The following is a 14,168-nucleotide window of genomic DNA, read 5'->3' as shown; positions in this document are numbered from 1 at the left end:
TGCGCAGACGGGTGGTGGGATGGATGGATGGTGAAGGATGGCTGATGATAGATAGATAGATAGATAGATAGATAGATAGATAGATAGATAGATAGATAGATAGATAGATAGATAGATAGATAAAGTTAGTGTATTAGTATTTTGTCTGTGTGTAGAAGCAGCAGTGATGTTCCTGATGACTGCACCTGATCCGCGCTCACCTGCGGCTGAGTGACAGTGGAGCTGTAGGCTGGACCCGCTGACTAATGACTCCAGCGCTCACTCACTCACCACTCACTCAGTGTGTTATGGGTTAATTCATCTTCTGTGAGGAATCTATCTGCTTCTTTCTCAAAGGAACCGTCTATTTCTAGGGTTTTTTGACCGTTAATGCCCACCAACAGCTCGTGGACAACGATATCCAGCCGGACTGCTGATTTGACAGCGATGTTTATTGATTGTTTTCACGAGGCTCGTGCGCGTGTGTGCACGGCTGTCGAAATCTACGAGCACCTTTTTTGCGATGCGAATCACTTAAACTCGGGAATTATGAGCTGGGATTCGCTTAAGATCATGGAACTACTGAAGAATCCAGGGGCTCATTAGAGCTGATTGGAGTTGGGGGCAAAAGTACAACTGGTTTTATCGCTTTCGCCTTGAAGTCGGACGTTTAAAAAAAAAAAAATCCCCCTCCCCGGATAACAATCAGGATGTCTGGCTATTTGCGCAAAATGGCTAAAAATATTAGTCTGTGAAATCGCGCATGAGACCTGGAGAAATTCCTCGCAGTTCAGCGTCAATCCATGATCCAGATTTCAGCAGCGGGATAATCTGGATCCTGCAGCGACATCGGCTCGGATCATCAGCCCGTCGGGATCTGAGGGATCACTTTCACAGATCGCCCATCATCACCGCTGAAGGTAAGGGCTCGGGTTTGAGAGTTGGAAGTGGACTGGAGTGACATGAAGGCTTTGATGGGCAGCACGCTTTCATAAACTGCAGCCTACGTTTCTACACTTTGGCACCTGTTGTTTTAATGGCTTCATTCGGATTCATCGGGCAGACGGAAGGTTTATGATTTATTTATTGTCGTATACAACTCGGCTTGCATCATGGCGTGCTAAATTATTAATCTTTTTTACTGATTTTAAACGTCCATTATTTAAATTATTAAAACATTTTAGACCGTGATGCTGCTGCTGATATAATAATAATAATAATAATAATAATAATAATAATAATAATAATAATAATAGTCAGAGTAGTAATTATAAATTAATAACATAAATGTATTATGTCTTTTTATTTGTTTATATTATTATTATTATTATTATTATTATTATTATTATTATTATTATTATTATAAGTAATACTTTTCAATTTACCTTTAAATATATCTTATTTTAGATTATTATTATTATTATTATTATGGACAACTATAGTAATTAAAAATAAATATTATTATATTATTATTTATTATTATATATATATATATATATATATATATATATATATATATATATATATATAATTATTATAATTCTAAACAGCAATATATATATATATATATATATATATATATATATATATATATATAAATTATTATTATTATTACTATTAATGAATAATAATAGGACATTAATAATAACAATAATAATAGATGTAGCTAGCTTGTATTGTATTGTTACTATTATTATTTTTACTATGGATGTATATTCCTAAAAGCTGTGCAAAACACACAAAGCAACATGTATAATTCATTGTTGGCACGCAGATGCCAGTTTCCGGGCAAATTATTCACCTTAGTCTCATTTGACAAGTCAGGTGGTGCCCAGCCAACACCCCCTTGAGGGAAAAAAAGTGATGGACATGCTAATGACTAGAGAACCTGGAGGAGCGTGTGCAGTGTGAGAGAGCAGGAGTGACGGTGCGGTCCGGGGGGCTGGTCAGCAGTGTGTGTGTGTGTGCTCTCAACGGAGCTGCAGAGGCAGGACTACTTATGTCACCGAGCCACTGTTATTATGAGCCCACCGATGACACCAGAGTGTGACATGAGGGAGCTGCTGACCGGCCGAAGGGATGAACGAACGCATGAATGACTGACTACCTGCTCCGGGCTGCTGAAATTTTAACCAGGGGTTTTGGGCACTCTATGCTGCTCGGGGAGAGGAGCAGCTCTGGGACGTAGTCAGGCTGTGGCTCTGCTTTGCTCTGAGCCTGGAGCGCGCTGTTAGATGGAGGTCACCGATCTGGATCCGGACCCTCGGGCGGAGGGGTCCGAAGGAGAGGGTCCGTGCGTCCCGAGCGGTCCCGGGACAGAGCCTGTTGTGCTCGAGTATCCTGTAGAGTATGATCCGTACGGGTAAGCAACAAGGATCACTGGGATCTCGCTGATTACACACTTTGGCATGTAGGGAACATGTTCAGAGGTGTTCTGGGGGGCGGTGTATGTGCTCTGATATTAATGTTAAACGTCTTTTTGCTTTAATGAGCGTGGAGAGATGCCCTGCTTTGATACTTCTGTTTTGATACGTGTATGATCACTGGCTTAATTTGTATTGATTTTAATAACTCTAAATGTATTCTTGCTCGGGTCTGTCCGTAGGTTGCCTTTGTACGAGGTTTAGATTGAATTACTTTGACATGATGTGGAATGATGTTTTGACACTGGACTTCTTTGCGGTGACTTTGTGAAACACTGCGCCCTTTTATTTGATTAAAAGATGCAGACCTTTTCTCGTTCATTTAATGTTTTGGACTGTAGTAAACAAGCAGACATGGCTGAGTGCAGTTTTTTATTAATTAATGAATCCATTGTAATGAATGCGTTTTATGCTTGTTTTTTTAGTACGTAATTGCAATTCATGGCTGTTTTCTAGGAAACTTTGAATGTGATGTAGCGCTGCTGGATTGGAAAGTTTTGCCCTCAGCTGAACATGTTGTGATCAATTCTGCCTCCACCTCTTAGTTACACTCTTTATGTCTATACACTCCATTATCCCTCCAAAATAGAACAATCTGTTTGCAATGGTTAGTTGACATGACATGTCAAACAGCGTCCTATAATGTGACGCGCTATAATGCACACAAACCTGTTTAACTGTTACTTCAATCTTCAGTCTAATTCTGTATAATCATTATAAAAAGCAGGTTCCTTGCGACTACATTGAACATTTATACTTTTATCTGGGACTATTTAAGTGAGAGATGTGCTGTGACTATTGATTTATCATTTATTTAATCTGTATTTTTTGTTTTGTTTTTTAAAATACGCTCACCAAGGCTGCATTTATTTGATCAAAAATGCTGTAAAAAATTTGAATATTGTAAAATATGATCATAATTTTAATTTATTTTAATACATTTTTAAAAACCTAATTTATTCCTGTGATCAAAGCAGAATTTTCAGCCTCATTACTCTTCAGTGTCATATGATCCTTCAGAGATCTTTCTAACAAGCTGATTTGCTGCTTAGGCAACATATTTATTATTATTATTGTTATCATAAATACTGAAAACAGTTGTATGAAGCTGTGATATATTTTTATTTCAGCATTCTTTGATGAATAGATGTCTTTAATGCCACTTTCGATCAGTTTAACACGCCTTTTACTGAAAAGAATTAAACAATTTTTACTTACAAATTTCTAGTAAATTTCACAATGTTTGTAAATTCCCAATATTCACACACTGAATTACACATGACATTTTTTAAGTAAAAAAAACGATATAGTATTTTATGTAAAATATGCTTAAATAAACATTGTATTATATAAAACTATGAAAAGAAATAATTTAACTAAATTAAGTTATGAATTCTTCTTTTGTAACTGACCCAGACCTTTTGAATAGTGTATAATATAAATATGTAATAGACATATAAATGAAAATCTAGGCTCTTATATGTATAACTATTTCTGAATGCTAACTTAAAATCTAAATGTTCTTATCTGTGTTATTCAATGTTGCATTTTTAAAAATACTTCGACTTATTTTTTTGCCAATTGCAGTCCCTTTTTTCATTTTGTCATTTACACACATGAAATGCATGGCAGGTAAATTAGTCATACTTTCCCCTGGACATACTCAGACTGTCAGCCTTAGCCCCAGGGATTCTGGGTTTGGATATATAATAAAAAATGCACAGAGATAAGTTTTTTTGCAGACAAGCGTGCTCTTTACTTTTTTGCATGCCATCCTAGAACATCTTATGTAGTCCAAAGGAAACCTTTCAGAGGTTATTTTCCTCGCTAAGACTTTATATTTATTATAAATGCGATGTGTGTTGTTAGCCAGTAAGATAAGAATGAATCGCATGGATAGCGAGATTTATGAGTTATTTCATGAGCTATTTTAAAGCAGCAAAGTATACATCAACCATCAACTAAGTGGGACCATTAGAAAACAAGAAGTTGATTTGAATGCTAATGAACCTGGAGGCACTGTGATAATTACCTTAATTAAAATTGCCCACATAAACAGTTCATCTGTGCTTTTTCCCTTTCGGGGACAATGATTTATTTGGCCAATTCAGATCTACTTGTGCAAAGTGTTGACATATGGTGCTTTATAGCACCCTGTAAAAATGGAAAAATAAAAGGCTAAATATTTGGTATTAATGAGCTTTCACATTGAAAATAATTACAGACAATAATTCATTGGCGTGAAACATTCCACCAAAGGCTAACTGTAATCGTTTACTTTTATTAATCATTTCGGACATTCTGGTAGATTACCACAAGAACTCTACTGAAGAAAATATTTTCATAGAATGCATGTCCGTTTTTAATATATGTTACAATTTAAAGGGCAAGTAAGTTTTTTTTTTCCTTTTTTTTCAAGAGAAATGAATAGTTTTATTCGGCAAGGACACATTAAATTGATCAAAAGTGTCAGGAGAGAGTTTCACAACATTGGACCTGAACCAGAGAGATTTTAAGCTACTCTAAGGCCATTAAAGGCTTTGCACATCCCAATCAACTGCCCCATTAAAGCAAACCCCAGTCTCCTACGTTCGTCCCAAGGCAGCATCCATATTTTACAAGGGTGTGCCATCCATCATGGGATATGTCCTTCAGCAGACTGCTACTACGAGCTCAAGCTGTATGTGTTTTACTCTTGATTTGGTAACTGGCTGGAGCCCAGCACATACTGTGATTGTGGGCTCAGGTCCCAAAGCGTAGTCTGTGATCTGGAACCTCCTGCCCCTTCATGCTGACTGCTGCTTCGAGTGGCTTTTCTTTCTCTCTCTTGCTCTCTGCCGACGGTCTGGTGGTATTTAACCTGCTGGGTGACCACATTGTCCCCATGAGAGCTTTAAGTTCCTGTACAGGACACCAGCAGTTCAGCTTCACAATCTGAAGGAAAGGCTGCTTTTAGCTCTGCTGAAGGAAGTCAATCTCTGTAAACCAGACTAACATTACACACAAGAGAGGGATTTGTAAGGTCCACTCACTTATTTAAAAAGTATTCTACCAATAATAAAAACAAATCAATTGCATTTTTGGAAAATGTTTTTAAATCATTTTGTCCAGTCATAACAGTAGTCCAATAAAAGCCTTTATTGAGTATATATCTGGGGTTAGTAAGATTTTATAGACTTTTATTTCTAAAGAGATGAATACTTGTTGCAATAAATTGATAAAAATCATTAATTCAGATTTGTACATTCTTTTATTTACAAATAATTGCTGTTCTTTCAAACTTTGTATTCTTCCAAGCAAACTATTACTTATGTTACTATTTTCACAAAAAAGTTCCCTCTACATAAAGTTTTTGTCTCTCAAAAGAAAGAGCCGACTCTGAATCATTTTTAAAATGTTTCACTTTCAAAAAATTTACATATTGCCACCCACTTGTTAAACTTTTCATCTTGGCCTTCTGTACCACTAGTAGCTGCTTTTGTAGTGTTTAAAGCTCATAAGTGCTTGTTTTAAGTGTAATCGACCAATCACCGGAGGTAGTTTGGAAAAATTAATCATTCAACGAATCGTTTGAGAGTTGTAAAACAAAATAAATGCATATTATATTAATATGAAAGTGTTTTTTGACCTTGCATTTATAACATCCGGTTATCTGGGACTCCAAAAACCTACATATGAACCTTTTATAAACGATAACAGGGGCACTAACTGTTTTTAACATTGACTGGTCATATCATGCCAGTCAATGGGACTCACGGTTTTGAGAGTAAAAAAACAAACCAAAATATATACATACAAAAGCAAATTAAACCCTGTGGCTCATGATGATATACGATCTCTCAGATGGACCACTGACACTATCTACAATCTCAGTTAAGAGTGTCAACGGTCCATTTTTCATTCTTCACCTCACCTGTTCACTTCTCAAGCTCAATCTGATCAGGCTGTGGCTGGGCCACTCAAGGACCTTCAAAGAGTCGTATAAGCCACTCTTTCTGTGTGCTTAGGGTCATTGTCCTGTTGGCAAGTGAACCTTCTGTCCAGTCTGAGGTTCTGAATGCTCTGGACTGGGTTTTCTATAAGGCTATCTCATATTTTAGTGCATTGAGCTTTCTTCTACTCTGATGCATCCCTCAGTCCCTGTCATTGAAAAACAGCCCCACAGCATGGAGCTTCCAGCACACTTTATTTTAGGGATGGTACTCTACAGGTGATGAGCAGATTCCTTCAAACGTGTTGCTTGGAATTGAAGTTGATCAGACCAGAAAATCTTGTTTCTCAGATTTTGAGGGTCCTTCAGGTGCTTCTTGCACATTTCAAGTGTGTTTTCATGTGTCTTAAGTGCAGAGAGGATTAAGTCCTGTTAAACCACCATAAAGCACAGATCAATAGAGCACTGGAGTAATGGTCGTGCTTCAGTAGATTTCTCCTATCTCCACATATAATCATGAAGCTCAGCTAGAGTGATCATTAGCAAATACTGTCCTATTCTAACAAATAAATGGGACGCTTATTATTTCAGTTTTCAGATGATGCATAAATCTTATAGTCCAGGGTCACATAATATATAGTGCATGTTATAGTATATATGCTGTTAAATAACATAGTTATAAAGTATATCAGTATTTAATCAGCCAGCCTACTCTCTAGATATTGTTTGCAGCAGATATAAAAAAACTCATATCTGTCCACCAGAAATTTTGTACAGAAACACGTCTCTAAGTAAAATGCTGCGGTCAGTTGTGCTTTCTCTGCCACTTTAACTCTAAGCCTAATCTAGGCAATTTTACATTGTTGAAAGCTTGATTTATGTTTATTTTGGGATGTATTTTAATAACGGCTAGTGCATGGTTGGCGGCTGTCACATGGGCCTTGAGCCAGGAACTACAGTAAAGCCTTCAGTGGGTTTGTTTGTGGGAGTACTTGATACGCGCAGAATCTTGATCTGTGAAACGGCCTGCAGGATGCGGAGAGCTGTGCATTTCGAGTGGGCTTTTGACATTCAACCCCGTTTTTTAAAACTCACGTTTTCGAAAGGCACTCACTTCATACTAATCAACAGGGAGCCCAATTACTGAGAGAAACTCTGTCTCACATCTCTATCTGACGCCATTGTATTAAAATGATTCCGATGGCTGTAACTGTGCTGAATAATTAATAGAGAATTTCTGAGAAACAAGAGATTTGCATATAAAGAGCAATTCCAGATTCTGTTGACTGCTTGAGCTACTAAATGGTCATCAGGTTTAAGGCTAGTTGCTTAAAATTATGCGCAATTCAGTAGCATCACTAAAGTAAGTATACATGTAAGAAGGACACAGCAAAGTGTTATCATTCTTTATTTTTATATATTATATATTTTTTTAAATATATTTTATATAATTTTTATATAAAATGTTGTTTACATTTATTTGATAAAACATGACAGTAAAGACATTACAAAATATTTCATTAACATTTTCACAGATTAAATAAAAATATTAAGCAGCAGAACAGTTGCAATTATTGCTAATAATAATAAATGTTATTACTGAGCAGTAACATGTTAAAATGATAATGTGAAAAATCCAGTTAATTGCATTTCGTAATATATTCCAATATAGAAGACATTTATTTTAAGTTGTAATTATATATTACCATTTTTATATTTTGGGTCTAATAAATGCATCCTTGGTGTGCATAATTGTTTTTTAATAGCTACATTTAAAAAATATTGCCAATGCCCAAGCTTTTGAACAGCAGTATTTATGTATTATGTATACAGTTCATCAGCAGTGTATTGTCCATTCTTCACTCTGTCTCTTGGGTATCAGCCAATATAAAGCCCATATTGATAGACCACTATTTTATATATGAGAAAACACAGTTGTTAAAAATGAAAACTGCAAGTGTCAGCAGGATTTTAATGGCACTTCAACAACACCTGTAAACAAAAAGCGTGCTCTCATAGACACTAAATACTAATTCAGACGGCCAGTGTATGCTTTCAGCTTTAACAGCTTGCTATTTTATGGCTACTTATTTCATTAGCATTAATCCTCATATGCACAGAAACAGCCGTCATATTCTTTTACAGCAAGACTTTCGCTTAATAACGCAGCAAAACATTGGAAGTACAGTGTTATCTGCTGAACAAAGTGATAACGGATGATTCCTCCGTGGAGACATTTGAAGAGTTCAGATGCAAAGCCTCTATGTGAGAAGTCTGACATTTTTCTTTAAAAATGTTTTATTTCTGCATTAAAATAGCATTTATTTCTGGCTACTATGTATAGTTTCTGTGCATGTACTTGTACTTCCGAATGGGATGAGGCTGGGATTTAGCGTTTGAAGAGAAAGTACTTGATAAACATATACGTGTGGAAAGCATTCACTTAGTATCATTTTTAAGGTGGCTATTAGAGGCTTTTGTGTTTAAACTCTTCATGTCAGGAAACATTAATGGGCGTTTTTAATATAACTTAAGCAGTAGTCACATGTGAATCTTGATTTGCGTAAATCTAACAAACATTGCTGTGTTTTGTGGTCTGGTTGGTTATGCTCTCCTGCTCTCTCTATCTCTCAGGGAGAAGATGCCGTTCCACCATGTGACGGCAGGATTGCTGTACAAGGGGAACTATTTGAGTCGCTCGCTGTCTGAACACAGCAATAGCGAACAGCTCGCCAGCATCTCCGTGGAGGAACTAGATGGTGAGCAATGAACTTACAGACAAATGTGATGCACTTGATTTAAGGTCAAACTTCGAACCGCTTTTTGTGAGTGTGACTTAATATAGCAATTGCTTATTCAGCTTTGAGCAGCACTTCATAATTATTTTCGGTAACACTTCACTTTATGGTGTCCATAATACAGAGTAATTACCTAGTTAATTACAATTAATTACATCTGTAATTGATTTCTGTAATTCCATTTATAATTATACTGTTAACTCATCCCTTACACCTTTACCCACCCTAAACCTAAGTTACTAAAAAAGTTACTTGATGGGTATTTATACTGTACACCTTATCCGGCTGTGCCTTAGTTTGATTAGACAGCTTATAGATTATATATATATATGTAATGCCTTTCTAATTACATTAAAATGACAGAATATCGCACAAGTGTAAGCTGCTGAACATAAAGTGCATCAAGACTGTACTTGTAGTAGTGTAGTAGCTGTGTAATAGACTCAGCCCGTTACATATGTGTAACAGTAGCTGCTTATTACATCTACATAATTACAAATTGTAATTACAGGCTGTTCCATAACTTATATTAATTACACAGTAAGCTGCTTAATGCAAGTACAGTGGCTGGAGAGTATTGCAACGCAACGCATACATACATTTTAATGTATTTGACATAAGCAGCCTTTACGTCGGGGGGGAAAGCACCTGCATGAACGTAGTAAGGGTTGTTTACGTTTAGGGGAAAGTGTGTGTATGCACCAGGATACTCTTTAAAAAGACGTAACTCAGGGGAGTAAATTTATTATTTTTGTGTTCTTTGCACAAAAAAAGTATTCTAGAAATCTCATTTTGGGGGTTAATTAACTCTTTAAAAGAATAAGTGAATTTTATACCTAGGTACTATATGAGGTACTATAGTTATAATAACCAAAAATTATATATTAAAAAATGTCTGATTTAAAAAATGTAATTTTGAGTTTTGGGACAATGTTAATAAAAATCTTTTATGAAAGTTAGCAGCATGTTGTACACAGCTTTAAGTCAAATGGTTAAATAATGGCCTTATTATCATTCGTATAAACCAAATATTTCTGCAAACCGTAATTTTACTAAGCAAATGTACGGGAGTTCAAAAAGTCAGTGTGAGGTTAAGGAAGTAACGTGATGAGCAAGGCAAAACAAGCAAACAAAAAAACATTATATTATATTATATTAGCCTATGTGTGTAATGGATAATAAATGTGTGATCTATCTTTGATTTATGTACTCATGCATATTCATTTTTGAATAAGAATGAATTGCTTATCCCTTAAGAATTATATAATTTTTTATTAATAACATTTTAATGAAGGCTATTACAGAGTGTTACCCTGAAGTGTTTTTGGTTTTCATATGTAAATCAGGCATTAAATCATAAATCAAAAGTCAGAAATTGTATGAAAATTATGATCAAAGCCGCACACGTCCCCCCCAACACTCTTCATCGTGATTTGGGGCGAGTGAAGCAGAGCGCTAATCAATTAACTCTGCCTTTGTCAGCAGAAAAGAGCTCATGAAGAGAAATACATTGAACCCTTGAGGCCTGAAAATGAATGCTTAAGTGACATATTAACTCCACGGGGCATCCGCAGATATACGGAGTTGCTACAAGTCATTGGCTTTGTTGGTTTTGCTCTGAAACAGTCCAAACTGTGAAATGCAGCTGCTGGAGCCCTGCTGATGTTGTACTGATCGTATCAGGAGGGGTCAGCAAATACTCTGTAGCATCTTAATCACAGTGATACGCTGCGTCATTACTGGAGTCCTTACTGTATTAAAATGCAGAACGAATCTAACCGAATCTGCATTTGATAAGGCAGCAAAAAGCCTTTGCAAGGTTTCCCAGATGTTAAAAGGATTGTTCACTCAAAATAAAAATTTCCTGTTAGGTTTAAGGGCATCCGAGATCAGACTGCAGTCCTTGGTGGTTTATAAAATGCAAGTTAACTTTTTAAAGTAAAGTAAAGGCAACACGAACTGAATACCCGTGGCTCTTGACGATAGTATATAGTTCTTACGAAACAAAATGTTTGGTCTGTGAAAAAAATAAAATGTTATTGACAACATTACATTGCAATATTACACTTAGCTGTAATGTTTGTGACCCTGGAAACAAAAACAGTCTTAGGTAGCATAGGTATATAGCAATAGCCAACAATACATTGTATGGGTCAAAATCACACATTTTTCTTTTTTTATGCCCAAAATTATTAGGATATTAAAGGGGTCACTGGATGTGTACTCAACTATAAAAATCCACCCAAACCCCTTTCTTACGTCAAGCCGGTCTCAGATTCGGTCCCTGTGATGTAGTTTTGCACAGGCCCCTCCCACGTTTTATCAAAGCTCCTCTAATCGATTGCATTATGTTAACGAGTGATAAGATATATGTTTGTTGTCAATACTGTTGTTATTTGGGGTTCAGTTGTTGAAGTGCCATTTGATTGTTTACCTTTTTTTCATTTTTGTTTGGTAAAGGCTACATGAGTGTATTTAGAGCAGTGGTTCCCAACCAGTGTGCCGCGGCACTAAGGGGTGCCGTGAGATCTTTTGAGGGTGCCGCCAAAATTTCGGGGCAAAAATTCCAAGGGTGCCTCAAACAAGAAAAGGTTGGGAACCACTGGTGTAAACAGTATTCTCATATCATCTAGGACTAGGTATAAGGTGTTGTTGCATGCAAACTCTCAAAATGAAACAAATAAATAAATAATAATAAAAAAGCTACAGAGATTTTAAATATCTATTTCCTTATAAGGGTGCCGGGAACTTTTGAAAGGCTTTCCAAGGGTGCCTCAAACAGGAAAAGGTTGGGAACCACTGATCTAGAGGTTAGTCTTATTTGGGGTCAGTTTGTTGGGGCTGAGTTCAGTTCTTCCATCTGGTTGTTTTTGGTTTTTTTCAATTGTTAGCAAGGCAGATTAATTTTTTTGTAGACCTGTTTAGTCTCAGGTATTTTTCTTGATCTTGGCTCAGAAGAAAAGGGAAGGGTCAGAAGGGTCACCCATCCTTTGCTAATTAACATTTAAAGAAACGTGCAACAAAACAGCTTGCTATAAACAGAGCGGTTTATTACATTACCATTGAAAAATGTTAACCAAAGTGTGCTATAGACTGTTCATTAAGATCCTAAGAATCCAAAATGTGGACAATTGGCATCCAATGACCCCTAAAAGACCATGTTTCTAATTTTTTAAAACATAAATATATCAAAGCTCCATTTTTGATTAGTAATATGCATTTGCTAAGAACTCAATTTGGTTGGGAATTTTCTCTCTCTATATATTTATTTTGCTGAAAAACGTGGATGTTTTACATGTTTAAAGCATAAGCTTGTCTTCCCTTTTATTAAAGTGCTTGGTTCCTGTCATCACTCCGAGTTAGAGCTGTTTAAGCCAAAAACCGACTTCATAGGATCATATACATCAGGACTTTAGCTCATCTAGCCGTATTAAGCTATTTTACATTCGCAGAAAGAAAGACATTCTCTTATCTTAAATACCTTAGCGTTTAATCTCACTGCATCTTCAGGTATTAGATCTGATAATGGACTATTACATCATCTGCTGTTTTCATCTCCAAACTGAACAGCGCTTGTCAGACAAATATTCTCTCAGAATTGAGAGGGCGAAATGTTTCTGAAGGTTGTTCAAACAGGCTTTACATCCGCAACAGACTCCTTATGCATATATTCATGAGTTTGCCTCTAACGTACAAAAACAAATCTAATGCCTTTACTGTCCAAACACTCCGCAGCGCTCCTAAAGTCTTCTTGCATGTGTGTCTTTGTGGAATAACAATTATGTGCCTCCTTTTCCTGAGAAAGATAATTGGCTCTGAAACATGACTGTCGGCGTAAATGTCCATAGCTGTTGATGCAAAAGTAATTTGTGCAGCTGTACTCGTGACAGTATGTATAAAACATGTAATGATTGATTTATATCTCTGGAGATTAATATCTCTGGATTATTATATATTGTTTCAGTTACAAATTATTTGACGTTATTTGGCTCTAAACATGAATGATTTTACAGCAGGAGAGGTTTTATAAATATGAATTAATATAAAAATTAATATACAATGCAGTTTTAGAAATGTATGTACAGTAATGTATGTTTCAGTATCGATTTTTACGGTCATGCTCTGCTCTAAAAGCATTCCAGTTTCTCACTAGATATAGCTCTTCATGAACCCCTCTATAGAGTAAAATCTGATGACGGATAAAATCAGTCTGTTCATTAAGGAGTGCTTTGGGATTCTCTGGGTGGTATATATTACTAGATAATTGTTTTTCCAAAGCCTTCTTCCTCAAGGAGAGAAGTGGCAATGAATCATCCATTGAGGAGCCATCCAATCTCAGGGTGTTTTTGTCTTATTGGAGACCTTTGTACTCGAGAAAGTTATTTAAATTCAAAAAATGTAATTCAAAAAATTTGACCCAGAAGGTTTTGCATTGTGGAAATATAATGGAGATTAATTTTATATATTTCACACTGTTCAGAATAAATGATTTTGGATAAATATTAATGAATAAGGATAAATGATTATTCACTGGTTGTTTTATTATAGAATTTTTATTTCTTTAATTGATTCATTTCTTAAAAACTTTTTTCAATAAAATAATATTTCTATAATTTACCTGTTCATTTATTTACTTTTATTATTATTATTTATTATTATTATGATGCTGTTGTTGTTGTTGATGATGATAATGATGATGCTTTTTAAATATAAATATTTTATTTTTAAAATTGCTTTTTGTCTTATCAGTTGAATAACTGAATATGTGACCACAACAAAGAATTTGAAAAAGGAATCCCAATAGAAATCTCTACATTCTCTATAAAAAGTCCCTTGTCTGGAAACTGCTGGAAAGGTCATGGAAAAATGATTGATATACATTTTTTAGGAATCCTTATTTAGTGTATTACTGTAATGGAAATAGTAAAGTGTAGTGTAGTATAGTATAGTATAGTATAAAAAAATATATAAAATCATATACTATTTTTCAAATAGCTTTTTTTCATCAAAATGATCATTTTACACAGGCTATGACCC

General features: G+C 35.5%; 1 protein-coding gene across 2 annotated transcripts in view; it reads left to right on the top strand.

Annotated features, from left to right (window-relative positions):
• The first annotated feature begins 210 nt into the window (after positions 1-210).
• The window catches only part of caln1 (calneuron 1), a 56,435-nt gene continuing 42,477 nt past the window's right edge, over positions 211-14,168 (top strand). The window contains exons 1-2 of one of the 2 annotated variants that reach the window (XM_043259498.1): positions 211-899; positions 8,968-9,092. In XM_043259498.1, the coding sequence (XP_043115433.1) occupies positions 8,975-9,092 (118 nt within the window). In that variant the 5' untranslated portion in view covers positions 211-899; positions 8,968-8,974. Of the gene's footprint in view, positions 900-1,889; positions 2,342-8,967; positions 9,093-14,168 lie in introns of those variants that run through there. The other variant, XM_043259497.1, reaches the window with a different exon arrangement.

Source organism: Puntigrus tetrazona, chromosome 15 (genome assembly GCF_018831695.1).
Source record: "Puntigrus tetrazona isolate hp1 chromosome 15, ASM1883169v1, whole genome shotgun sequence".
In the NCBI taxonomy this organism is placed as follows: Eukaryota; Metazoa; Chordata; class Actinopteri; order Cypriniformes; family Cyprinidae; genus Puntigrus; species Puntigrus tetrazona.
This window is presented reverse-complemented; position numbering and strand designations above follow the sequence as displayed.